Genomic DNA, 26,687 nt, shown 5'->3' on the forward strand with positions numbered 1-26,687 from the left:
AAATTAATTGTTGTATAATAGAGGTAAACATCAGATTAATGCAGCCATAATGAGTTTAAAAGATTGAAAAAGATGTTCAAATTAGACGACTACGTTTGTTTCATGGCTTCACAAACAAAGTAATATTGTTCCACTTTTTTAAAGTGAGGGTAATAATATTGTCACAATTATTTGTTAAATATGCAATTCCATAAAACAGCAAATAATGTTATAATTTTTTTTTTAACAATTTCATTATAGGTTTTGGTTATATCTGCTCTTTTTGATATAATACTTAAAACTACCCATAACTCCTCCCTAATCCATAAATAGGAGGATAATAGGTTTCCAACATCCTCTTATATTTTACAACAATATTCATCCTAATAGAATTAAAACTGAATGAAAAAAAAATAGAGTTAAAATCATCATCCCTATATATATAGTGAACGTGAATGCATGATTAAATTGAATAGCATGCGTTGTTAAGCTACTAATCAATTTCTCTTTAAGCCATTTAAAAAGAAGTGATGTTGAAGCGTAGAGCTAAAAGAAGAAACCTTTGAGCTGAAATTGAATCCAATTCGATTACACATTGGTTTAATTTTTTAAAAAGAAAGAAAATCAAAGCTCTAAAGTTTCAAAGCTTACCTTAAGTGATTAAAGTAGGGTAGTAGATTGAATATCCGTAAAATTCGTTAAATATTTAATTTAATTTCACAATATATTTCTATACTTGAATTCGAATTTATTACTTGTAAAATCAAAGTAGATTCGGATAATAGATATTCTAATCCAAATATATGGATAATTCTTTCAAATTTCATATTAAGAGAAAGTTCCTTTTAATCATTTATTTTATAAATAATTTAATTAAAGAGGAGATTGTATATGGATGTGTGTATAATAAAACTTTTATGTGTTTAAAATTTAATGACATGATTTGTATCGGCCTGATTTCCGTTAGTGTAGAAAAAAAATTGGGCTGAATTTAGAAAGTTACGAGTCGAATACGGGATTAAGAAATGAAATTAGTTAAAAATTTAATGGATTTAGCTATATAACAAATAGAACCAAATAGTAACTAAATAAATTAAGTTGTTTATAAAAGTACAGGGACTACATTGCATAGTGGTCAAATTGAATGAGAATTGAATTAGGAAATTATTCAAGTCCTTGAATATAATTAACCCATAATTAAATGGAGTTAGTAGATAGACATGATCTCCACCATTGATCAACACTAATTATTACCAAAACAAATTATAGCTATTAGATGTAATATTATTGAACTAAATATTTTATAATTAGAAAAGAAGAGATGAAGGATAAAACCATTTTCATCTTCTTCACACGGCTACAAAAAAAAAATTGTTGAAGTTTTCAACCTTGCCGTGAGCTATATACAGAAATTGGGTAAGCTTTCCTTCGAAATTTTAGTAGATTCTTGATAAAGGATGTTAGGTATTAGTAAACCATATTTTAGATTTTGAAATTGATGAAATTTTAATTGAGTTTCATTGTTGGAAACCTAGAAAAAACTTAGATACCAAGATGATTTAATTCATGGACGTTTTAAGTTTACAATGGTAAGACATTGATATTATGATGACATGTATTACTATGGTGATTATGATGTTTTTGTTCCGTTAAATGATGTTAGACATAGTTTAGGTGTAGTTGGCATGCTATAGGGTTACCAATACAGTGGTTTACTAGCTCCAATTCTCAAAGGGTCATAAGCAGTCCCAACTCTTAGAGGGTCATGGGATAAATACTAAAAGTTATTGTTGTCAGGCAACTCGGGATGACAGAATAAAATAGTCCTAATTCTCATAGGGTCATGGTGTAACACCCCAAACCCGGCCCAGACGTTATGGCCGGATCCGACATGCCACATCGAAGCGTTCAAAACATTTTATATTGTTGATCCAGAAAAACCTACTTAGTGTTTTAAAAGATAATTTCATTATAGGTTAAAGTGAATGGAAGCTGTGCACCAGGTAGGAAACCGGAAAAGAGGTGGTGAGTCCAACGGACTGCTTAAGTACCAAGCTCCCTTCGGATCCAATCCTAGACATGCATACCGCCATTGCCACACCTTAACGTCATGGATATTTCTAGGAAACCGATTTGATTAAGTCATTTATATGAAAAGTGATTAATTTTGGAAAATACTTTCATTGCGGAAGCTTTGCTTGTTGTCGTGTTATTTTGAAATCAATTGTTGTTTTTTTTTTGAAAACGTGCCCTAAGGCTATCCAATTTCAACAGTTAAAATAAGTAATACCTATCTTAGTAATACATATTAAAACCATAAAAAATAATTAAGCGGCCTTATTACATTTAAAAACCCAAAACTTCAAACGTAAATAAAAGGATATCCAGTTCACCAGAAGAAAATCAAACTTTCAGAACGGGTGGCCACTCCGAATTCCCTCACAGCTCCAAGCCCACTATGGTTGGGGATTACCTGCGTTGATGAAAATAAAAAGGGTGAGTTTGGGGAAACTCAGTGTGTAAGGAAAACCCATTCAAAGCCCAAGTCAGCTCAAGCCTATTGGGCCTAAGCCCATTCAGGTAACAGTGGTACTAGACCAGAGCCTTTTCAGATTACAATAAACTGGGCCTTAGCCCTTTATTCAGATAACAGTATGGCCCATAGGCCTATTTCAAAATACATGCAACATCAATAACATATGCAAGCCCATTTGGGGAGACTACTCAACCCACCAACCACTACACTCCACCCGTACCAGCCCTACACTCCATGTGGGGAATAGCTCAACCCACCCAGCCCAACACTCCACAGTTGCAGCCTTGCTGCTCAGTTAACAGTAAATTGAGGCAAAGCCTCCAGTACGTGGACAAGCCACTTTCAGTACTTCCTCTGTCAATATCCCAATCCCATGCATCAAATAATAACATGGCATGCAGTAAATAACAACAGTCAAACATGCATTTAGGTCAATTTAACCCTAGGGGTATTTCGGTAATTTATCTACTAGAGGTAAAACTGTAAATTTTCCACTTTTAAAGGTATTTCAGTAATTTATCTATTTTAGGGGTTTTCATGCATATTCCTACTTTTCACGTACTAACAGAATCACGTACCGAGGGTTCTTACCGAATTGGGCCCATTGGTCCATCATTCCAATTTTGGCCCATTAAGCCCAAAAATATCGAGGGCACAGAAATCATGCACTTTGCAGTCCAAATTTTGCAGCTTACCAAAAACATTAATCGATTTACCTTACGAGCATTCACACACTCGCAAATCTACAAAATATCGGTTTTCGGCATTTCGGCTTTTCGACTTTTGCCGATCCAGACTAAGAAAGAGGGTGTTAGTTACACACCTGTTTGCAACGATATGCTGACGAGATCCACACACGAACTGCCTACAATTGGATTACTAACACATTAATCTAACTATTCAAATACGAACTACGTATTAACCCCTTACAATATTCGACCAACCACACCTACAGATCATAGTAAGCTTATAAGAAAACAATAAGCAACTCATTAACAAATTTTTGTCAATGTTTACCACATAATCATAATTTCACTGCAAACTGTCTTCCTGAGCAACAGTCACTAAATTATTTATAACTGGAGCTACGAAACTCCAAATCAAGTGCCGTTAATTTTTCCTGAAAATAGACTCATATATCTTCTATCCATAAAACTTTCAGAATTTTTGGTATGGCCAATCAATACCAGATTTTTCTTAAAGTTTCCCATGTTTCACTGTTTGACTAATCTGACCACTCTTCATTACGAATCAAATTTCTCATTGTAAAGAATTCAAAATATGTTCTCATTTATTCCATTTGAAACTAGACTCATTAAGATTTAATTACATAATTTATGAAGCTTCTAACTCATCTCCTACAATTTATGGTGATTTTCCAAAGTCACGTTACTGCTGCTGTCCCAAGCAGATTTATTACCAAATCACTTTTTCACACCTAACTTGCATGCTTGTTATTTAAACATGTATATCACCAATCAATCATCACATATCTATGATTTTACTTAAGTATAATCTCCATTTCATCATTTTAAAGCACAACATGTTAGCCGATTTTTTTCCCCTTAGCATCTAAGGCACATGCATGCTCATTTGTTTGGCTCAACTTCACCTATCTTCCATTTTTCATCAAAAGAACATGAAACAACAACCATTTCCTTCATTTTAATTCATGACTAAATGCTCACAACACAACTAAAAACCAAAATATGCTTCAAGAGTTAAGGTAGAATCAAGAAGAACTCATGAACATCAAGATAGAAGCAAACTACCATGAACTTACCTTCAATTTTCTTCCCCAAGTGACCGAACATTCAAGAGCTTTCTCCTCTCCTTTCTCTTCTTTAACTTTCGGCTATGATGAACAAGGATGGACAAAACTTTGTTCTTTTCACCCCTTTTTCTTTTAATAAAATTTCATATTTCATCCATTTAATTCTTTAATACAAAAGACATGAAATTCCCATCATGGAACATTTACCTAAACCATTATCATGGAACATTTACCTAACCCATTATCATGGAATATTTACCTAATCCATTATCATGGAACATTTACCTAACCCATTATCAATTTGTATCAATTTGTACCATAAATTATGGATATCAAGTGCTCATATTGTCTACAACAACATGATGGCTGGCCACTTCATGTAAAATGGGAGGTTTGTCATGCAAATCATCTTATTTTGCACTCCTATTTATTTGGCCACTTCAATTTAGCCTATAGCATTTTCAAACATTTTCACATAGGTTCTATTTCATAATTTCACCCCCTTTTTCTTATGGAACAAAAAAATTAACTAAAATTGCCGGGTTCTATCTTAAGCTTGGGCCTTCTGGAGGCCCACTAACATAATTAAACCTATGCAAACATTCACAGAATTCCCGAAAATTGGGGCGTTAAAACTCTACCTTCCTTAAAGAAATTTCGTCCTCGAAATTTACCTGATCCAACTAGTTTAGGGTATTGTTGACGCATAGTCTCTTCTGATTCCCAAGTAGCTTCTTCCCTTCCATGATTATGCTAAAGCACTTTCACTAACGGGACAGATTTCCTTCTGAGAACCTTAACATCTCGAGCCAATATTTGCACAGGCTCCTCCTCAAAGGTCAAATCAGTCTGAACTTCAATTTCTGCAATTGGCAGGACATGAGCAGGGCCAGAACGATAACGCCTTAACATGGAGACGTGAAAAACATCGTGAATCCTGTCTAACTCTGGAGGCAATTCCAACTGATAAGCCACTGGGCCTACTCGCTTCAAAACCCGATAAGGCCCAATGAACCGCGGACTCAACTTGCCCTTCTTACCAAACCTTAATATTTTCTTCCAAGGAGAAACCTTTAAGAAAACCATATCACCTACTGAGTATTCAATCTCCTTACGCTTCAAATCTGCATACGACTTTTGCCTATCAGATGCTTCTCTTAACCAGTCCCTAATTATTCTGACCTTATCCTCAGTATCAGCTACCAACTCTGGTCCAAGAACTTGTCGCTCTCCTAGTTCAGTCCAACAACTAGGTGTACGACACCTTCGTTCATACAGTGCTTCATACGGTGCCATTCGAATACTCGCCTGGTAACTGTTATTGTACGCAAATTCTGCCAACGGCAAGTAATCCTCCCAACTACCTCGAAAATCAATCACGCATCCCCTCAACATGTCCTCCAAAATCTGAATAACCCTTTCCGATTGACCATCAGTCTGGGATAGAAAGCCGTACTAAAATTCAATCGCGTCCCCAACGCCTCATGCAACTTTTGCCAATACCGAGATGTAAATCTAGGATCCCGATCAGAAATAATTGAAACTGGGACTCCATGAAGTCGCACAATCTCCGCCACATACAACTTGGCTAACTTTTGAAGTGAAAAGTCAGTACGAACAGGTATGAAATGGGCCGATTTGGTCAACATATCCACAATCACCTACACCGAGTCTTTCTTCGATGGTGTCAAGGGCAGCCCACTCACAAAGTCCATAGTTAGCCTCTCCTACTTCCAAAGTGGTATCTTTACTGGCTGTAACAGTCCAGAAGGTAATTGATGCTCAGCTTTCACTTGCTGGCATGTCAGACATTTCCCTACAAACTCCGTTTCTTCTCGTTTAAGTCCAGGCCACCAGTACAATTCTCGCAAGTCGTGATACAACTTGTTCCCTCCAAGATGCATGGCACAAAGTCCTCCATGAGCTTCCTTCAATATTGTCTGCCTTAAATCAGAGCCCTTCGGAACATAAATTCTTCCTCGGAAACACAGAACTCCTTCGCCATTTAACCCAAACTCAGAAGTTTCCCCTTCCTTAACTTGTTGGAAACGAGCGACCTAAGACTCATCGTTCAACTGCTTTTCCTTAATCTGATCCACCCAGGTTGGCCTCACTTGCAACTTAACCAACAAACTTCTATTATCATACAGACTCAGACGAGTAAATATTGCTCTCAGATCAGATACAGTTTTACGACTTAGAGCATCGGCTACCACATTAGCCTTGCCTGGTGATACTCGATCGAATAGTCATAATCCTTAAACAACTCAATCCATCTCCTTTGCCTAAGGTTCAGCTCCTTCTGAGTCAACAAATATTTAAGACCCTTGTGGTCTGTGTATATAATACATCTCTCCCCGTACAAGTAATGTCTCCAAATCTTAAATGCAAATATCACTGCCGCCAACTCCAAATCATGAGTAAGATAGTTCCCTTCGTAAGGTTTAAGTTGTCGTGATGCATATGCAACCACCTTACCCTCCTGCATTAACACGCAGCCCAAACCCACGTGTGATGCGTTATTGTACACAGTAAAATCCTTCCCAGACTCCGACTGAATCAACACAGGTGCTTCAGTCAGAACTTTCTTCAACTTCTCAAAAGCTTCTTGCTGCTTTTTAGTCCATACAAACGGTACTCCTTTCCTTATGAGTTTTGTCAGAGGTGCTGCCATCACAGAAAAACCTTTTACAAACCTTCTGTAGTATCCTGCCAACCCTAGGAAACTTCAAATTTTCGACACCGTCCTAGGTGGCTTCCACTCCAAAATTGTTTCAATCTTTCGAGGGTCCACCTTAATCCCTTCGGCAGAAACCACAAGTCCTAAGAAGGTTACCTCCCTCAATCAAAATTCACACTTGCTGAATCTTCGCAAAGAGTTCCTTCTCCCTTAACACTCGCAGCACTATACGGAGATGCTCATCATGTTTCGCTTCAGTTTCAGAATATACTAGGATATCATCAATGAAGACGACTACGAATCGATCCAAGAATGGTTGGAACACCCGATTCATCAGATCCATAAATGCTGCAGGAGCGTTCGTCAGTCCAAATGGCATAACCAAAAACTTGTAATGACCATACCGAGTCCTGAATGCCGACTTATGGATATCCGCCTCCTTGACCCTTAACTGATGATATCCAGATCGGAGGTCGATCTTAGAAAATACAGAAACCCCTCTAAGCTGGTCAAACAGATCGTCAATCCTTGGCAGTGGATACTTATTCCTAATTGTCAGTTTGTTCAACTGGCGATAATCAATGCACATCCGCATTGTACCATCCTTCTTCTTCACGAATAGCACTGGTGCTCCCTATGGAAACACGCTTGGCCTAATGAAGCCCTTATCCAACAACTCTTGAATTTATGCCTTTAGCTCCACAAACTCCTTCGGTGCCATTCTATACTGTGCGATAGACACTGGTGCCGTTCCAGGCAATAAGTCGATTTCAAACTCCACTTCTCAGTTCGGAGGCAATCCTAGAAGCTCCTCCGAAAAAATATCTTGAAACTCCTTTATAGTCCTAACCTTATCCACTGTCAATCCCTCCTCTTCTGACTGACTTACAAATGCTAAATAGGCCTTACAACCTTTTCGAATCCACTTTTCGGCTCTTAAAGCCGACACCACATTGGACAAATAATCCCTTCGCTCACCTATCACCATAACCTCCTCATCCTTTGTGGTCCTTAACACCATTCGTTTAGCAGCACAATCCAGGGTCGCCTTATGCTTAACAAGCCAGTCCATTCCCAAAATGAGATCAAACTCTCCGAACGATAACTCCATCAAATCTCCAGGGAAAATCCTACCTTGAGTTTCTAAGGGTACATCCCTATACAGTTTGTCTACCCTAACCGAGTGACCCAAAGGACTTAGTACAAATACCTCACTCACAATCTCCTCAGAGCAGTCTAAGTTGTCCATAATCCATTCTGTGGCCTCCAACCAATATTTCGCCACATTCGGGGCTAGACCAGACACGCCCCTAAAGATCTCCGCTCCGTTAGTCCGAAGTCGTTCAGAAATAGATCTCCGAACTCCATTGCCCGCATTTGCCCCGGCAACCCTTTCCAACGAAGCATTGCCTGTGACAGGGCATCATCCCCGGCACCGCAGTCATGAGACTCTACCTCTGTTGTCGGTGGTACCGGTGCATCCATCGCCGGCATATGTCTCGAAGATGAAGATCTCGCTCGAGCACTTCCTCGGCTTCGTCTACGGCCTCTTGTACTCATATCGTATTATCTTGATTACGAATTTTTATGCATCAATTAATATTCCAGTGTTTATTACAGATGTTTTATGAATCAGACAGTAGTTCAGAGTTTGTTTTCGTAGAATCGAAGTCTGGCTACAGTTTCAGTCTCTTATCAGATTTTCCTATGGTTTCAGTATCATCCTATCTAGAGTATCCTAATAGGGTTTCAGTATAGACAAATAATTTAGGAAAATATTCAGAAAAATTTAGAATACTTACAGACTTGAGCCGGAGATTCGGAATGCCACCTTCTAAAGATCTAAATTTTGAAAATCGAGTTTTTCGCACTTTATAAAATTTTCGCTTTCGAAAATCTTTATTTTTGTAAACCCATTTCACAGTCGAGTTATTACAACCTAGGCTCTGATACCACTAAATGTAGCACCTCAAACCCGGCCCAGACGTTATGGCTGGATCCGACATGCCACATCGAAGCGTTCAAAATATTTTATATTGTTGATCCAGAAAAACCTACTTAGTGTTTTAAAAGATAATTTCATTATAGGTTAAAGTGAATGGAAGCTGTGCACCAGGTAGGAAACCGGAAAAGAGGTGGTGAGTCCATCGGACTGCTTAAGTACCAAGCTCCCTTCGGATCCAATCCTAGACATGCATACCGCTATTACCACACCTTAACGTCATGGATATTTCTAGCAAACCGATTTGATTAAGTCATTTTTAGGAAAAGTGATTAATTTTGGAAAATACTTTCATTGCGGAAGCTTTGCTTGTTGTCGTGTTATTTTGAAATCAATTGTTGTTTTTTTTTTTTGAAAACGTGCTCTAAGGCTATCCAATTTCAACAGTTAAAATAAGTAATACCTATCTTAGTAATACATATTAAAACCATAAAAAATAATTAAGCGGCCTTATTACATTTAAAAACCCAAAACTTCAAACGTAAATAAAAGGATGTCCAGTTCACCAGAAGAAAATCAAACTTTCAGAATGGGTGGCCACTCCGAATTCCCTCACAGCTCCAAGCCCACTATGGTTGGGGATTACCTGCGTGGATGAAAATAAAAAGGGTGAGTTTGGGGAAACTCAGTATGTAAGGAAAACCCATTCAAAGCCCAAGTCAGCTCAAGCCTATTGGGCCTAAGCCCATTCAGGTAACAGTGGTACTGGACCAGAGCCCTTTTCAGATTACAATAAACTGGGCCTTAGCCCCTTATTCAGATAACAGTATGGCCCATAGGCCTATTTCAAAATACATGCAACATCAATAACATATGCAAGCCCATTTGGGGAGACTACTCAACCACCAACCACTACACTCCACCCGTACCAGCCCTACACTCCATATGGGGAATAGCTCAACCCACCCAGCCCAACACTCCACAGTTGCAGCCTTGCTGCTCAGTTAACAGTAAATTGAGGCAAAGCCTCCAGTACGTGGACAAGCCACTTTCAGTACTTCCTCCGTCAATATCCCAATCCCATGCATTAGATAATAACAACATGACATGCAGTAAATAACAACAGTCAAACATGCATTTAGGTCAATTTAACCCTAGGGGTATTTCGGTAATTTATCTACTAGGGGTAAAACTGTAAATTTTCCACTTTTAAAGGTATTTCAATAATTTATCTATTTTAGGGTTTTTCATGCATATTCCTACTTTTCACGTACTAACAGAATCACGTACTGAGGGTTCTTACCGAATTGGGCCTGTTGGCCCATCATTCCAATTTTGGCCCATTAAGCCCAAAAATATCAAGGGCACAGAAATCATCCACTTTGCAGTCCAAATTTTACAGCTTACCAAAAACATTAATCGATTTACCTCACGAGCATTCGCACACTCGCAAATCTACAAAATACCGGTTTTCGGCATTTCGACTTTTCGACTTTTGCCGATCCAGACTAAGAAAGAGGGTGTTAGTTACACACCTGTTTGCGACGATATGCTGACGAGATCCACACACAAACTGCCTACAATTGGATTACTAACACATTAATCTAACTATTCAAATACGAACTACGTATTAACCCCTTACAATATTCGACCAACCACACCTACAGATCATAGTAAGCTTATAAGAAAACAATAAGCAACTCATTAACAAATTTTTGTCAATGTTTACCACATAATCATAATTTCATTGCAAACTATCTTCCTGAGCAACAGTCACTAAATTATTTATAACTGGAGCTACGAAACTCCAAATCAAGTGCCGTTAATTTTTCCTGAAAATAGACTCATATATCTTCTATCCATAAAATTTTCAGAATTTTTGGTATGGCCAATCAATACCAGATTTTTCTTAAAGTTTCCCATGTTTCACTGTTTGACTAATCTGACCACTCTTCATTACGAATCAAATTTCTCATTGTACAGAATTCAAAATATGTTCTCGTTTATTCCATTTGAAACTAGACTCATTAAGATTTAATTACATAATTTATGAAGCTTCTAACTCATCTCCCACAATTTATGGTGATTTTCCAAAGTCACGTTGCTGCTGCTGTCCCAAGCAGATTTATTACCAAATCACTTTTTCACACCTAACTTGCATGCTTGTTATTTAAACATGTATATCACCAATCAATCATCACATATCTATGATTTTACTTAAGTATAATCTCCATTTCATCATTTTAAAGCACAACATGTTAGCCGATTTTTTTCCCCTTAGCATCTAAGGCAGATACATACTCATTTGTTTGGCTCAACTTCACCTATCTTCCATTTTTCATCAAAAGAACATGAAACAACAACCATTTCCTTCATTTTAATTCATGACTAAATGCTCACAACACAACTAAAAACCAAAATATGCTTCAAGAGTTAAGGTAGAATCAAGACGAACTCATGAACATCAAGATAGAAGCAAACTACCATGAACTTACCTTCAATTTTCTTCCCCAAGTGACCGAACATTCAAGAGCTTTCTCCTCTCCTTTCTCTTCTCTAACTTTCGACTATGATGAACAAGGATGGACAAAACTTTGTTCTTTTCACCCCTTTTTCTTTTAATAAAATTTCATATTTCATCCATTTAATTCTTTAATACAAAAGACACGAAATTCCCATCATGGAACATTTACCTAAACCATTATCATGGAACATTTACCTAACCCATTATCATGGAATATTTACCTAATCCATTATCATGGAACATTTACCTAACCTATTATCAATTTGTATCAATTTGTACCATAAATTATGGATATCAAGTACTCATATTGTCTACAACAACATGATGGCTGGCCACTTCATGTAAAATGGGAGGTTTGTCATGCAAATCCTCCTATTTTGCACTCCTATTTATTTGGCCACTTCAATTTAGCCTATAGCATTTTCAAACATTTTCACATAGGTTCTATTTCATTATTCCACCCCCTTTTTCTTATGGAACAAAAAAATTAACTAAAATTGTCGGGTTCTATCTTAAGCTTGGGCCTTCTAGAGGCCCACTAACATAATTAAACCTATGCCAACATTCACAAGATTCCCGAAAATTGGGGCGTTACACATGGACTCGTTACATAGATCCGAGTATTTGTCCTAATGTCTATTATTAGTTAATAGGGCTAAAATGAGTAAGCAATGAAATTGATATTGAAATAAGAAATAAATAAGAAAGTTGAAAAATAATTGATGAGTTAAAAGTAGTATACAATAACGTATTTGATATTGTTCTATATATTTGCTTTAGTTTAACCTTATTACATTGTATTTGAATTATATTAGTACCATTGAGTATTCAATACTCATGTTTATTTTCGTGCACAAGTCTCATACGAGAGTTGATATGGTTAGGAGTGGTCAAGCATCCAACTCAAGAACTCAACTCGAGCAACATCTTGTTACCTCTTTTGTATGTACATATGTATTTTAGTTATATGACATGTACCTAAGTTGTTTATGGCTTGGTGTTAAGTTAATGTTTCAATATATGTGGTAATTTGGTTTATAAGGTCTTTTAGTTGAATTTCATTCTCAATTTTGAAAGTTAATTATGCTTGTTCTTGTAGGCTTGAATATGCTAATTAATTGGTTATGCTTTGATGCTTGGAATTGCTATGGTTTGATGACGTTTAATTGTATTTTGCATATGTCAATGAGTTTGTTTAATGTTTAGGTATGTTTGAAGAAGTTTTGGTTATGATTTAGTCACTTTGAAACATTCATTCTCAGCTAATTTTAGAAAGAACATGTCTCAATCCTCTAAGAATAAATTTTATCATAAGAGATGTTACATTAGTCGTGGTCTTGAGATCAACCTTATAAGTCTCGAGGCAACTTGATTTATGTCACAAGATAGAGTGGCATTTGTCACAAGACATTGGCACATTGAAGCTAAATTATTTTTGCCTTGAACCCCTTATCTCAAGACATTCAAACATCAAAACTAAAATAAGAATACAGGAGAGGTTTGCCTCGAGATATAACACTGAAATTTGACAATTGAGTTTGAATTCGAGTCCTAATTCTAAATAAATGATGAATTTAAAAATTAAACATTGTGAATGTATATGTATGAATATGATTGGTAATTTAATTAAATTGAATGATAATTATGAATTAAATTTTGTGATTATGTAATAAGATAGCCTGAGTTGTCTCGGTAATGTGACATGATATCATACATTCGAATCCGACAATCGAGTCGGGTGTAAGGTTTTACATGACTTTATTTTATTTGTTTTTAGGATGGTTCTAATATAATTTATTAGTTCTAATATAATTTATTCCTTTCTAATATTAAATATTTAAATTGCAAAGAGTAAGACCTCCTGTTTATAACTCAAAAGAAATCTCCAAATCAAGTTAGTTATAAGATAATTAGAATTAAAGGTATTTATGAGTCGGGATAGGTTCAGATTGGTCATATGTATGATGTTAGCACACTTTATATTTGTTTTATCCGCTCAAAATTTTGTTCTGGTCAACCCGTATTTATTATATATTATTATAGGTGAAAGTATTTGCTAAGTCCTATTATAAGGATCAGATCAAATTTATCTTTTTACTATTAAATGGGTCAATTTAATCTCTAAACTCTTAAAAAGAATTTAATAAGAACATATTGTAACAGAATTAACATTTTCAGTTTAAAAAATGATATGGAAATTATATTTTTCATTTATAGTTCAACTCCAAGCAAAAGATTTTATTCACAAAATCATAAAAACTTTTAAACTATTAACTGTGGTGGATAATGCATTTCAACGCACTCAAACCCACGTCCTCCTATATTAGCAATAATGTCCATGTCAATCGAGTTAAGACTCAATCGATTAAACATCCAATATTTAACTCTATTAAAATTTGGTCTTATTTGATTCTTTTTTATGGTACAAAGATTAAATTGATCCACTTAATACTAGATGGATTAATGTAATTCGGTAGGGGCTTGTCAAGCACTTCCACCTATTATTATATATTTAATTTTATATTATATAAATTTCATGGTATATAAAAATAAAATAAAACAATATACTACAAAGGCATGAAACAAACAGGGTCAGGTAGTGACCTTAAATGTTAGTCGAAACTTGATTTAAATTTTAAACGGGTCAATTTTTTTTTCCTATCCCATTTTCAATCTTCAGATTTTTATCCAAATCCTCTTATATTTCAAATAAACCTTCGAGCTTGAATAGATAAATTATTGCTTACCATTGCTATTATAATTAGTCAAACATGGATTTTTTTAAGAGATTTAATGAGTTTTGAATTCCGAGCCAGCACTGAACTGAATATATACTATCAACTAAAATAAATAAAGAGACTTTTTTATTAAAATATTAGGTAAGTGATTATTATTTACCAAAATAATATGAATTTAAAATTTTTTTACCAAAAAATTATATTTTTAATAGTAATTTAAATTTTTATATTTTTATATTCAAATGGCAGCAATTTGAGATCCCAATGTGACAGACATGATATCATCTCATAATGACGATTTGGGGTTTAAGATTCTCAAATTGCTTGACAACTTGGTATTAAATTTATTGAAATATATAGTTAATTTCATATTATTTTAGTAAATAATTCTAAACACATTATTTTATATTAATCAAAAACTTTAAAACATCTTAAAGTTCTCATATTAACATATCATTTCAATCAAGTTTTTCTATCATTTTAACAATCAATTTTGATATTAAATGTTAATTTAGATTTAAGGTAATTCTTTTTATAAATACATATAAATTAATAAATACTTTTAAACACGTTAGATTTAAACTGATATTAAACGTTAAAGCTGACAACTAAACTGATAATGGAATATTTTGATTAGAGTTTTATTTTAATTTGAAGATTCAATGATATTCTGATTAGAATTATACTTTAATTTAAGGATTCAATTTGAATGTTTTTTAATACAATTAACCCAATAACTAAATAAACCTTTCAAGTCATGTGAAATTATATGTGGACTAAATTGGTTTTGTAAATTTTACCGTATCCATTATATATGAAAAGCGTCTTACTTGTATATCGCTCTAATGCTTGGTACAAACAAGAAGAAAATGTTTGAGTTTGGCCGACCTTATTGATCCGAAGTTCAGAAACGTTACTATGGGCTAAAGGCAGAAAACACTGGCAATCTCCTCCTTGTAGTAGGACCATAGAGAACACTGTCAATGTATGCATCGATGTCCGCTCTGGACAGGGTTTTGCCAGGGGAGGATGATGGCAAGGTAACATTAATGCCATCATCTTGCGGTGACCAGTAGGATCCATTAGTGGCACTTGTATAAGGGCCGATTGTGGAGGCGTTGTCCCTTTCGGTTTTCGGTTTCATTGCGATGTTGGTGGTCAAGGGGGTGTTTCCTGGTTTCATGGTGGAGCTGGATCTCTGGTTTGTGTAATCAGGCCTGGTAGATGATTCGTTTTGGGCTATAGTTGCTGCAGTTTCCCGGATCGGATTCAAAGGACGGGATATCGAGCCGTATGCGCTTGCATATGACTTGTACATTTGTGCCTGAACAACTCAGTGAGAAACACACGTACACAATGAGCTCGTACTAGTTTAGAGCACTATCAATGATTTGGTATAAGAATATTTAAGATGATATTTCATAGATGCTAACCTCGGGTTTGCTTCTGAATGAGAAACAACTGGGGCGTACCTCTTCTTTTCCATGTGCAAACTACAAAATAAAATAAAATAGAAGGCTTCCTTCGTAAATTATTGAAAAATTAAGGCTTAACTATGCACACAATCCCTCTAATCTTCCATATTTAAACTTCAGTCCCTCTATTTTAATCCTAGGAATTTAGTTAAGTTCATTGATAATATTGTCAAAAGACTTCTATTAAATTGGATCATGTGACATTTTTTAAAAAATATCACATGGCTAAATATTATGCTCGTAGAAAATCAAATAAGTAAATAAAAATGTTGAATATAGAATCAACCATTGTTAAGTGCAATAGAAAAACACATTACATTTACTGAGACCTTCATCATATAAAAAATAATATTAAATATGAAATTCTAAAGTTTTTAAGTCTGAATTTTGGGCTGTAAAGGTTTTTAACATTAATTCAAAATGAAAGAGAGGAAGTTGATTTTTTTTTTCCTTTAAATTGGCTGCATGAATAACTTTAAAGAAACACACACACATTATCCAATTTAATTGAAATATTTTGACAATGGTATCCATCGGACTTCAATAAAAAAAATCAAAAGAGTAGAAAGAAAATGTGCAAAAAGTATAGGGACAGAGACAACATAATTAGACCAAAATGAAATACTTTTTAAGAAGGGATAAATCTGTTACAGAAATTTGGGGTCGTTGGATCAGCTTATGAAAAGTCAGTTTTGATAACATCTTCAACTGGAAGAGGTCAATACTCACAATATAAGTGAGAATTGTACAGCTCACTAGATTGTAATTTCTCTGCAAGAACATGGTAACTGAAATAGAAGGTTTTTAAAGTCGATTCCTTTGCTGCAGCTAGTACTAGAAGATGGCGCCTCTTATTCTGTTGCCATCTAATGACTTTAAAGCTGTGCTAGTTCCAAACTACATGCACATTAACTTTGACTTATAGCTTTCTCAATCTATTTTTTCACGAAAAGAACACTACAGACAGAGATCAGTAACCAAAGTCAACAAATGAAAATCGACCAAATTTATCCCCATTCAAAAAATGGAAACAAAAAACTGTAGAACTTCAGTCTCCCGGAAAGCAGTGCCACAGATAGATTCTTACATTTCAAGTACACTAAATTATCGATTACTTTTACTTAGACAATGACAACGAATATTAAGAGCTATGGACCAAATCCAACGTTCTTCTTTCCCGTTCCACTATAGAGGTTTAATAGTGAAATCACTCTCTTTCATGAATGTACATTCATCCCCTTCAATTTGATCTCACCTAATATTGCTTCATTATTTTTTATATTTTTACAAAAGAAAACAAATATTTAAACATAAATATAAGATTATTTTATAACAATTTTATCTTTTAATAGTTGCATATATATATATATGAAGTTAAAATAGTAATATTATATAATAAGGTAGGGTAAGACAAACGATTACCATAATCGCTTAACATCAACTAGTAAAAAAAATTCACTCGTCAAAAAAATCACTATATTTGAAAGGAAAAATAGTTGGTACATTTTTAGTGGAGTTTTTAGACTCCATAAGCAAGACCAAAGGATTGATACGTGTCTTATAGAGATATAGTAAAATATTAAGAAAATAAATATTAAAAAAGAAAACACATAACAATTTTTAAGGTTACTTCTGAAATAAAAAAAATATACTGCGAGTATACCAAATATTTATCATATTCGAAATAGGATTATCCATTACTTAGAGTTAAAAAATCTCTACAAGCAAATCTAAAATAATACCAGATGTTTTTTAAATTATTTTATTATTATTTTATTATACTATAAAAATAAATAGCATCAACCTAGATTTATCTGTGTTTTTACTCTATTAACTATAAATAAAATAATTATCCTTTCGAAATAAATTAATTCAAAATTCATTGAATGGTTTAAGTTTTATGATCCATATTCTTATCCTTCTATCCTAAAAATTATGCTGAAAGTCTGGGACATTTAACCTCTTCATTTGCATAAAGGTTCCACATTAACGAGTTAAAAGAAAATAGACACTTTTAGAATCTATAAACATCACAAGGCTAACAACCTTATGTTCCAAAACGAAGACTCGGCTATTAAACAAATACCTTGCTACAAACACGTAAAATTATAATTTTATCCCTATAATATATTCAATTTTAAAATTTAATCTCTATTTTTTAAATGAATTTACTTTTACATAACTTAATCCAAGTAGTTAACACTAAAACCTACATTAGTTAAATGAAGAGATTTTTTTTTTAAAAAAATACCCCTTCCAACACAAAAAAAAAATTATATCAACAGGTTGAGTTGAAAAAAGTATTAACCATTTAAGCTACTAATGTGTAATAAGACTAAATATCAAATTTGATCATAGTAGAGTGACTAAAATCACAATTTGATCAATCCAAATTCCAAGCAAATTAGACAATGCAGAGAGAAATATACCTGACACTTGGATCCATATCGGCAATGGCCAAACTCCTCCCAAGTCCTGCAAATCTCTGATTTGTAGAAGCCAACACTTCCCGGAGAAGAAGAGGAGCCGGATCCTGCAATGTTAGTATCAGAAGCAACGAGAACTCCGTCCATGACGAGCACATCCTCCTCCACCACCTTCACCGGTGTCTTCTCCGACTGTGGCGAAACCGATGATCTGAAGCTGCTTTTTCCCGAGGAGCTGTTGTTCCCGCTACTGGACAGAGAATTAGAACGCAGGTACTTAATGAGGTTCTCTGGTGACGAATAGTAGTTGGTGCGGCTTCTTGCTGGAAGCATCAGCTTAGGAATATTGCTGTTTAGTACGTTGAGTTTGTTGCTTTCCTTGTAGAATGAGTCCATTGAGTTTCAATCCCTGCGTTTTTTGTATTGATCCGTCATCAACTATCAGCAAAAACAAAATGTAGATTATTATGGAAATTTAGAATTCTCTGTTACCAGAAATTGCTATCCTCCTAACTAATTTTCTAATTGGTTTATTCAATTTAAAACCTTTTAAAAACATTTTACATTCCAAGGTCTTGGTACTACTAAACGGACCGAGATAAAGATTATCCCTATATAAATAACTAATTGCATTCTAATTTTCATTTCTCACGGATACCGATAGTTAGATACTACATTTTAAGCCTTAAGGCTCATTTCTCGGTTATCTTTTTTTTTTCGAAACAGATTTTTAATTTCAAATTCCCGCCAAAAGAGTTTATGATCTGTTTTCTCTTTTAAGCTACAAAGTGGAATCCATCGGTTGAATTGAATAATACTCCTCGCTGAAATTCTAAACTCTTCACAAAAAATTGTAAAAAATGAAGGAAAATAACAGCAAAGGATAAAAACTCGACGACGATCTCAAAACAGAGAAAAGAAAATGAGCAAACGATCAAGAACATTCTATAATTCAGAAAATCAAAGTGAAATTAATGATCAAACGTCAAATATTCCAAAAATAAAAAAAACCGAAAGCAACTCTGACCGATTCGATTTCGAAACTAAAACATCAGCAGAAGAATGTATATATCAAACAAAAGAATCCGCATTATAAGAAACGAAAATTGAAAGAAAAATCGAAGTAAAAAGAAAATTACCTAAAAGGAGATGTTGCAAGAGAACGTGGCAAAGAGTGAAATAGGATTAAACTTGAATGGCTGAATGCAAAGTGCTAATCATATGGAGTGTTTTTTTTTTTTTTTACTCTCATTTTTTGAAATTCATTTTTGGAAATTTAAGAGAACAAAGAGAGTTTCGCAGAGTGAGTGACCTGAGAATTGAATGCTATGTTTTCCCTTTACATACTGTTGTGTGTTAGGAGAAGGAAAGAGTGAAAAAAAGTGCCACTCTCCAACTCAGCAAAAAGTACAAAACATCTCATATTGCCATATTGGATTGAATTTTTTTTTATTTTTTATTTTAATTTAGTCTAATTGCTTTTTATTGATCGGTAAAAATTTTAATACCACTTACATGATAATTCAATTGACAATGTGTTGAACTATTTCAACAAGGTTACACGTAAGATATTCAACATCTGATATTCGTACAGAAGTATCCACAATCCATTTTCGAGCTTCATTGGAAGAAATGATATATATTGTTAAAAACAATTAGTCGCGTAAACTATTTTGAATGGGTAAATAAATCATTTGTCTTTGGGGATCTAACATTAATCTTCTTATACCTACTAATTGTGCAAGTATACTTTAAAAAATTAAAAAAAAAATAAAAATTATTAAAGAATTCAACAAATTTTAAAAAATTTATCTATTTCAATAATAAAATGCACGTAGATTGCCACATTGATACTATTAAAAATTTAACAATTCAATAAACTTTTTCTTCTAAAACAAAATAATTTAACTAAATTTTAGATGTTAAAGCCAAAATAATCAAATGAGTAAATGTTATGCTAAATTTATTATTACGCTATATCTATTTTAAAATTTAAGATTTAAACCCTTAAAAAAAGTTGGAACTTAATTTTTTTCTTATTTAAAATTTTAATTCAATCATTAGGTCTATATTTTCCGCTTAGAGAGTGAATATTGTCCTCACAATAAAAGGATAATTCTTATTATATATACCCATAATCCAATACTTGATTAGTCTATATGAGATAATTTTCTCTTCACTAAAAATCATTTGAAAATTTCATTTAAGATTACAACATTTCAAATTATTTTAAGGGTAAACTATTTAGTATTGATCCAGTTATGGTTTTTTTTTATTTAATTCTAAAAATTTATTAAATAGTCGTCCAACTATTAATAATTTTCTTTTTTAATCACTCAACTATGAAAAGTTACAAAATAATCATTTAACTATTCAATCTTGTATTTTTGGTCAAGTATCTTAAATTTATGGGTGTTTTCTTTTTTATGCCAACTAGTGATCAAAAAAGACAAAATTAAATAGTTAATAGGGTCATTTTATAACTTTTCATAACTAAGTGACAAAAAAAAAGAAAAAAAAAACTATAATTGGATACCTTTATTTTAAATTCATATTATAACAAATTTTTTTTATTATAAATCCAACAATTCAACGAATCTTCACAGAATTTAAACCAAAATAAAGAACCTATTCGATTATCAAATAATACATGGTATTATTAGCAGACCCTCATTGCACTCATCTTCTTTCAATAGGATAGGCGTCATGCCAAGTAAAAACAATTACAGGGACAAAGAGAATAACCTCACCACCAACAACACAAACAATAGATGAATGACAGAAAATATAACCATGGTCTAATTACAACAATTATAAACTAAAAAAAAAAAGATTACAGCAGCCATGCATCATTGGCCAATGCTGTAAACCAATACTGTGACAATGATACCACTATTAATCAACACACAACTATATATACCGAGTCTCTCTACAACCACCAGATCTTATAAACAATTCCACAGTTGAATAATTAACTTAAATTCCACAATAGGTTTCTTCATTCCAAAGTAAATTTGGACTTCAAATTCCATCAATGGGGTTCTTCAGATTTCCACCAAGTAATGACATGAGAGCTCCACCGTGGACCCTCCCCTCTGGGATCAAGAAGTCGAAGCTTGTATTACCAACTCCCCCGGCATTGTGATTGCCATGCCTGTTTATTCCTTCATCTTGCTGCTCGGAACTCAAGAAGCTTGAGTATGAGGCTGATGACTTCATAGATGGTGGAACCAATACCTGTGGAGGTATGAGTTGTTGCCTTTTCACTGGCTTGTCTGGTGAATCGATGCAATCAGAAATGACACTATTGCCAGAAGATGAGTGATTGTTGTTGGAGCTGCTTCCCGTGGTTGATGTTGCTGATACAAGACCATGGAAAACTCCAATGAGCCCTCCCTTGCTTGCCTGCCTCTCTTGCAACATGCTACTGTGAGCTGCACATAGACCACTCCTGCCCCTTGCAAATTTCTCGCATTTGCCTTCTCCCCAGGAGCATCTTTTGCCCCCACCATGGGCCTTGCATAAATCCGTGCTTCCTTGGGCACTCTTGCCACAATTCTCGAACTTGCACCGTTTTCCACCACCATGCCTGACACAGCAGTCGGTGCGACCGCGTGCACTCTTTGTGCATCCTGGCACTACACACCTTTTCCCACCTCCATGAGCAACACAAAAGTTGGTGCCTCCATGCACACTCTTGGGACAAATGCCACCACCGTTGTAGAGGCAACGCTTTCCCCCACCATGTCCTTTGCACAATGGTGTGCTCCCTTCAGCCCCTTTGGTACACCCAGCAAATATACATCGTTTTCCACCGCCATGAGCCTTGCAAAACATGGTACTCCCCTGAGCACCCTTAGTACATGCAGGGAACTGGCAACGACGACCACCACCATGAGATATGCACAAACCAGCCTGTCCTTCGGCGCTGCGTGTGCAACCTTCCACCTTACACCTTTTTCCCCCGCCATGCCTAATGCAAAGCCCTGATTTACCTCGTGCAGCCTTTGTGCAACCTCCAGAAAACCCACATCGTCTGCCTCCACCATGTGCGATGCAAAAATCCGTCTTCCCCTCAGCACTTTTAGTGCAACCCAAGTGCTGGCACCTCCTCCCTCCACCATGAGCCTTACAGAAGACAGTTCGGCTCTCAGCACCTTTGTTACACCCCGCTTTTTGGCATCGTTGTCCGCCTCCATGTCCAATACAAAGACCAGTTGCCCCTCTTGCTCCTTTAAAGCAACCAGCAAACTTGCATTTCTTCGAATTGCTAGTTCGGTTATCGGAAGACGTAATAGTGGTGGTCTGCTCAGAGATTGTGTCTACGGAGAAATCTGTCTGAGTAGAGGGCTCACAACTCTGATAAAATTGATGAGAACGAGATTTAGCTCCAAATTGGAAAAGTTCATGTGTCTGCACCGAAGCTTTCCCACTATCCATTCTTGGAGCCAAGAGGAGTGATGGCATATAGCCACCAGATTTCTTGGCCGAAGTAGAACCCTCATCAACAAAAGGTATTGAAAGTTGACTACCTTCTGCAGAAAACTGATTTGAAAAATGCACACTAACATCAGTGTCGGTTGACAAAGAACGTTCCAACAGATTCATACTTCCCTTAGTCCCCCCAGAGAGACCAAGTTTTAGGATAGAGTTATCCTCAGGTGATAAACCCGGTGTGAATAAAGCTGCTGTTGATTTGTTCTTGTTGAGGCCAACATTGTGATAATCATTGCAGTATACACTAGGAGTTGGACCCAACCCCAGAACCAACCTGCAGCCATCATCAGATGCACTTGAAAGATCAATATGAAGATCGCTTTGAGTACTTCCGAATCCGGCCTTGTTGCTTCCTCCATGACCAAGAAAGTTCAGGCGCAGAGTGGTATCCCCGAAATTTTCATTTTTCGAGAGTTCAGACACACGAGAGAACCGTACATTTGTATTCAAATCCATAGAGGCTGTGAACTATAACACTAAGGTAAAGGACGTAGGCACAACTTACAGAAAACAAGTCTTTAGTACATACTACTGACTGGTATACATATCATAAACAGATTAAGAAACAGAAAAAATTCCAAAGGCATTCCTCCTCCGCTTACAAACCCCGATGTATCTGCTCGGTCCATTTTATCAAGTATCTACTGTAACCGTTCAGACTTCAATCATGTAAAAGCTTAGTAGCAGCTGATGTATCTGACAACGTTTCTAGGATAAAATCCTTTTATAAGAACATTCAAAGTGGATGAAAACAGATATATGAAGCGTCTTGTGCTCCTGGTCAACAGACAGATCAGCTTCATTAACCCTGACAAGCAAAAACAATTGAAGTAACACAATCAGGTCCCAATTGAAAGCTATTTAAGTATATCACACTCAAGTAATAACAAATCAATAGCGTTAATTAGACAGTCTTAACATCAAAGCTTAAACCAGAGTAAGTTATAAAAGGCAATGTCAACACAACGCAACGTCTAGTACATAGCAAAAAAGAACATAGTAACGAGCGGTTTGTTTTAAGCAGCACTAACAACAAATTCAATATCTATGTACCTATCTATACTGTCAAAATGACCCTCAGAAATCATGGACAGGTAAGGACTTATAAATTATAGGAACTCTTTTTTTTGGTGTGAACTTTGGGTATGCTCAAGTTACATTGGACTTGAAACTAATCCCTGCCAGGCCAGGAGTGTCTAAAGTAAAACCCTCTCAACAAGTGGGATCCAAACTTGTGTCCTCACCTTTATGGGAGCGAGGCGGCTATCACCTCAACTAACAAGTGTCCTAAGTGGTAAATAAGAAATCAACACCATGGTTGAGAATTGAGAATCAATATCATAGATTTCGTCATTAGATGGTAAAATTTGGTGACCAGCAACATGTTTTATCAATTAAAACCCAATATTACATGAAATTAGAAAACAATACCATCATATACTCTATAAAAGTTAATCTAATATCCATAATACCTTCAAAGAACTTGTATGATGTATCTGGACAAAGAAGACACTGACATAGACCAAGAAATATAGACCAAGGATGACAAAGAACAAAGTTAATTGAAAAAGTCTTTCAAAACCATTTATATCACAAGAACAACAGCCAAACTTTCATCTTAAACAGTAGATCTGAAACTACACAAATAACATAAGAACTGAACTTCAAAAAACAAATGGAATCACTCAAACCAAAGAAAAAAATAAGAAAAAAAACTCCGGGATCCTGCAAAAAAGCAGTAAGAACAAAACAGCAGCTGCCAAAAGAACAAGCTACTAAAAAATAGATAAGTAAACTGAATAAATTGCAAGAAAAAAGAAAACCCAGATTAGTTTTCAGTTCAGCTTGCATAATTAACTTCCTATCAAGATTAAAACTACGCATAAAGACCAAAACAAAGAAAATTAACCATATTCCTTTCTTTGAATGATTATATCCTTAAAGAATTGAAACAATAAGGAATCTGAAAGCAAAATTACCGCGTAAAAAGAGGTAACAAGTTAGACAATCAAAATTGAGAGAAAAATTCAATGGAATAAAACAATAAACAGTGAATTAAATAGCAGCAAAAGGATTAAACCTGAAGGAAAGGAAGAGGAATCTGTAGATATACCGTGAAGGAATCAAAATTTGGAGCAAACTGAAGGATCTGAGAAGCTGCTACTGAAGACATGTTGAGAAAACAGGAGAGTATCTTCGAAACAGAGAAAAAAAAAAAGAAAACGAAAAGTTTGGTAGGAAGGAAGGAGAGAAGTCTATCAAGAGCGTGAATAATGAGAAAATAGAGGGACGAAATGGAGAAAATGAAAATTATAAAATGAATTGAAAATTTTGTAAAAATAAAGAGAGGGAGAGAGAGAGAAGGAAACATGGATCTGGTAATTTTGCATAATATAATAAAAATAAAATTAATGTAATTAATATTAAGCTTTATCAAAAATATTAAAAATAAGTAAATTTATTTAATCAGTTAGTGGAGTTAAAAAAACAACTTAAAAGGTAGGTTTTTAGTATAGGTTAGTGTATTAAATAATAATTGTTAAAAATAATACGAAGAATTTATAAAAGTTAAAAGAAAAACAATATGATACAATTATATAAATATATGGGTTAATTGCATTTGATCTCTCGGTTTAGATTTTAAATTCTTTTCAAATTTTAAAATATTCTAATTAAGTTATTAAAAATTATTAATATCAGCATTAAAAATAAATTTTTAAAATTTATTAAAATTGTATTTTTTTAAACACGTCATATTTAAAAATATCTATGCAAGAGGCATAAATGTGTCTAAAAGTTTACTCACGTTTTTTTAAATATGTTCAACATCATATCTGAGCAGTTACGTTCACAGAAGAACTCAATTTAGATAATATTAATACATTGAAGACTAAATTAAAATATTTTAAAATTTAAGAATCAATTTAAAGTCCAAATCATAATTTGGGATTGAAAAGCAATTAAAGGGACAACTTTTTAATTGATTCGGGCCAGGGCCAGGCTCTAGTTTTTCTCGTTGCCAAAAAGGATGACCTAATTTTTAATTATTATATTTTGTCTTTTATGAATAAGATTAATATAAATAAATAAATAAAATTTGTTGAAAAAAATGGAATCCCAAAAATAGCCTCGATGGTTAGTGAAGGAGCGACTGGCAGAGCCTTGAAGGACTCGAACACTTCCTGATTTGGACAATGCCCACTTTTCGTTGAAAGCGACGTTGTCTTGAAAGTCGAATTTTGGAGGGTAAAAATGTAAATTCCATAGTCTCCCTCCTCGGCCTTGACGGCGAAGCTGGAAAAAACGAGTGGCCGAGGCGAAAAGATTATCGTGGCGTGTGGCGTTTTCGAAGCTTTTTGCCAGCCGCCAAAATGTTTTCAGCTCCGCTGTTTCTTCTTCTCGTTGAGCAGCTGCCCCGCTTGAGCTGACGGTTATATCGGCTTACTTTCCATATTAAACGACAATTTTGAATGGGACCCCTTGCCACATGGGAGGGATACCACTTGAGATTTTTAAAAATTTCGATTTAAATTTTCAATTAGTTTATTATTTAAATTTAAATTAATTAAATTATTTGCCCATTATTCTAATCCATATTTAGTAAGTGTATATTTTAAATTTTAAAGTGGGTTTGGAGTAAAAGTATTCATGCCGTTTGACTCAATTTTTGTTAGGTTTAGATTTAAATTTTTCAATTTATGTTATATGATCTTGCTCATTTTTCTATTTTGGCAAGTCAATGTCAAGTTTAGACTTGGACTTTTTTAAAATTGAGTCGGTCTAATTTATGAATACATCTAATTTAGACATCTTTTTAAATACATCATATTTGTCTCGCGATGTGTAATTATGGTTTTAAAAAATATACCATTATGGCTGATGGACAACGTAATTCTTCAAATTATCAAATTGTTGCAAGAATTAGGTTGTGTTTGGTGAAACTTGCTAATTATAACGATTATTTGAATACGACAAATATGTATTATTATAAGTAATTACATTAAAAATTAAATTAATAAGTAAATTTTCAAACATATCATGAGTATTGGATGCAAATATTTAAATTTAAATCTAAATAATTATCTACAAAAATAAAATGAATTAAAATAATGAATA

General features: G+C 34.5%; 2 protein-coding genes across 4 annotated transcripts; both read right to left on the reverse strand.

Annotated features, from left to right (window-relative positions):
- Positions 1–14,954: 14,954 nt before the first annotated feature.
- LOC107894919 (mRNA decay activator protein ZFP36) lies at positions 14,955–19,419 on the reverse strand. Of its 2 annotated transcripts, none has more exons than XM_041084977.1 (4): positions 19,214–19,419; positions 18,078–18,512; positions 15,607–15,666; positions 14,955–15,497 (listed from the first exon to the last, which is right to left on the reverse strand). In XM_041084977.1, exons 2-4 carry the CDS (start codon positions 18,468–18,470, stop codon positions 15,090–15,092), a joined length of 861 nt encoding a protein of 286 aa, XP_040940911.1. In that variant the 5' UTR covers positions 18,471–18,512; positions 19,214–19,419; the 3' UTR covers positions 14,955–15,089. The 2 variants fall into 2 exon arrangements, with proteins under 2 accessions (XP_040940911.1, XP_016675577.2); XM_016820088.2 differs by having other exon boundaries at positions 18,078–18,483; positions 19,214–19,418.
- Positions 19,420–20,710: 1,291 nt separating this feature from the next.
- LOC107893998 (uncharacterized) lies at positions 20,711–24,924 on the reverse strand. Of its 2 annotated transcripts, none has more exons than XM_016819166.2 (2): positions 24,685–24,924; positions 20,711–23,379 (listed from the first exon to the last, which is right to left on the reverse strand). In XM_016819166.2, the coding sequence occupies exon 2, from the start codon at positions 23,025–23,027 to the stop codon at positions 21,096–21,098; it is 1,932 nt and encodes a 643-aa protein (XP_016674655.1). In that variant the 5' UTR covers positions 23,028–23,379; positions 24,685–24,924; the 3' UTR covers positions 20,711–21,095. The 2 variants fall into 2 exon arrangements, with proteins under 2 accessions (XP_016674655.1, XP_016674654.1); XM_016819165.2 differs by having other exon boundaries at positions 24,652–24,880.
- Between the last annotated feature and the right edge of the window lie 1,763 nt (positions 24,925–26,687).

The sequence above is a fragment of the Gossypium hirsutum genome, chromosome A13 (assembly GCF_007990345.1).
Source record: "Gossypium hirsutum isolate 1008001.06 chromosome A13, Gossypium_hirsutum_v2.1, whole genome shotgun sequence".
In the NCBI taxonomy this organism is placed as follows: domain Eukaryota; kingdom Viridiplantae; phylum Streptophyta; class Magnoliopsida; order Malvales; family Malvaceae; genus Gossypium; species Gossypium hirsutum.

Coding starts and splice junctions, on each gene's coding strand:
- LOC107894919 (XM_041084977.1), bottom strand. CDS start 18,470: ATGGACTCATTCTACAAGGAAAGCAACAAACTCAACGTACTAAACAGC. Junction 15,667..18,077: donor GATATGGATCCAAGTGTCAG/GTATATTTCTCT, acceptor TTTATTTTGTAG/TTTGCACATGGAAAAGAAGA. Junction 15,498..15,606: donor CATTCAGAAGCAAACCCGAG/GTTAGCATCTAT, acceptor TGAGTTGTTCAG/GCACAAATGTACAAGTCATA.
- LOC107893998 (XM_016819166.2), bottom strand. CDS start 23,027: ATGGATTTGAATACAAATGTACGGTTCTCTCGTGTGTCTGAACTCTCG.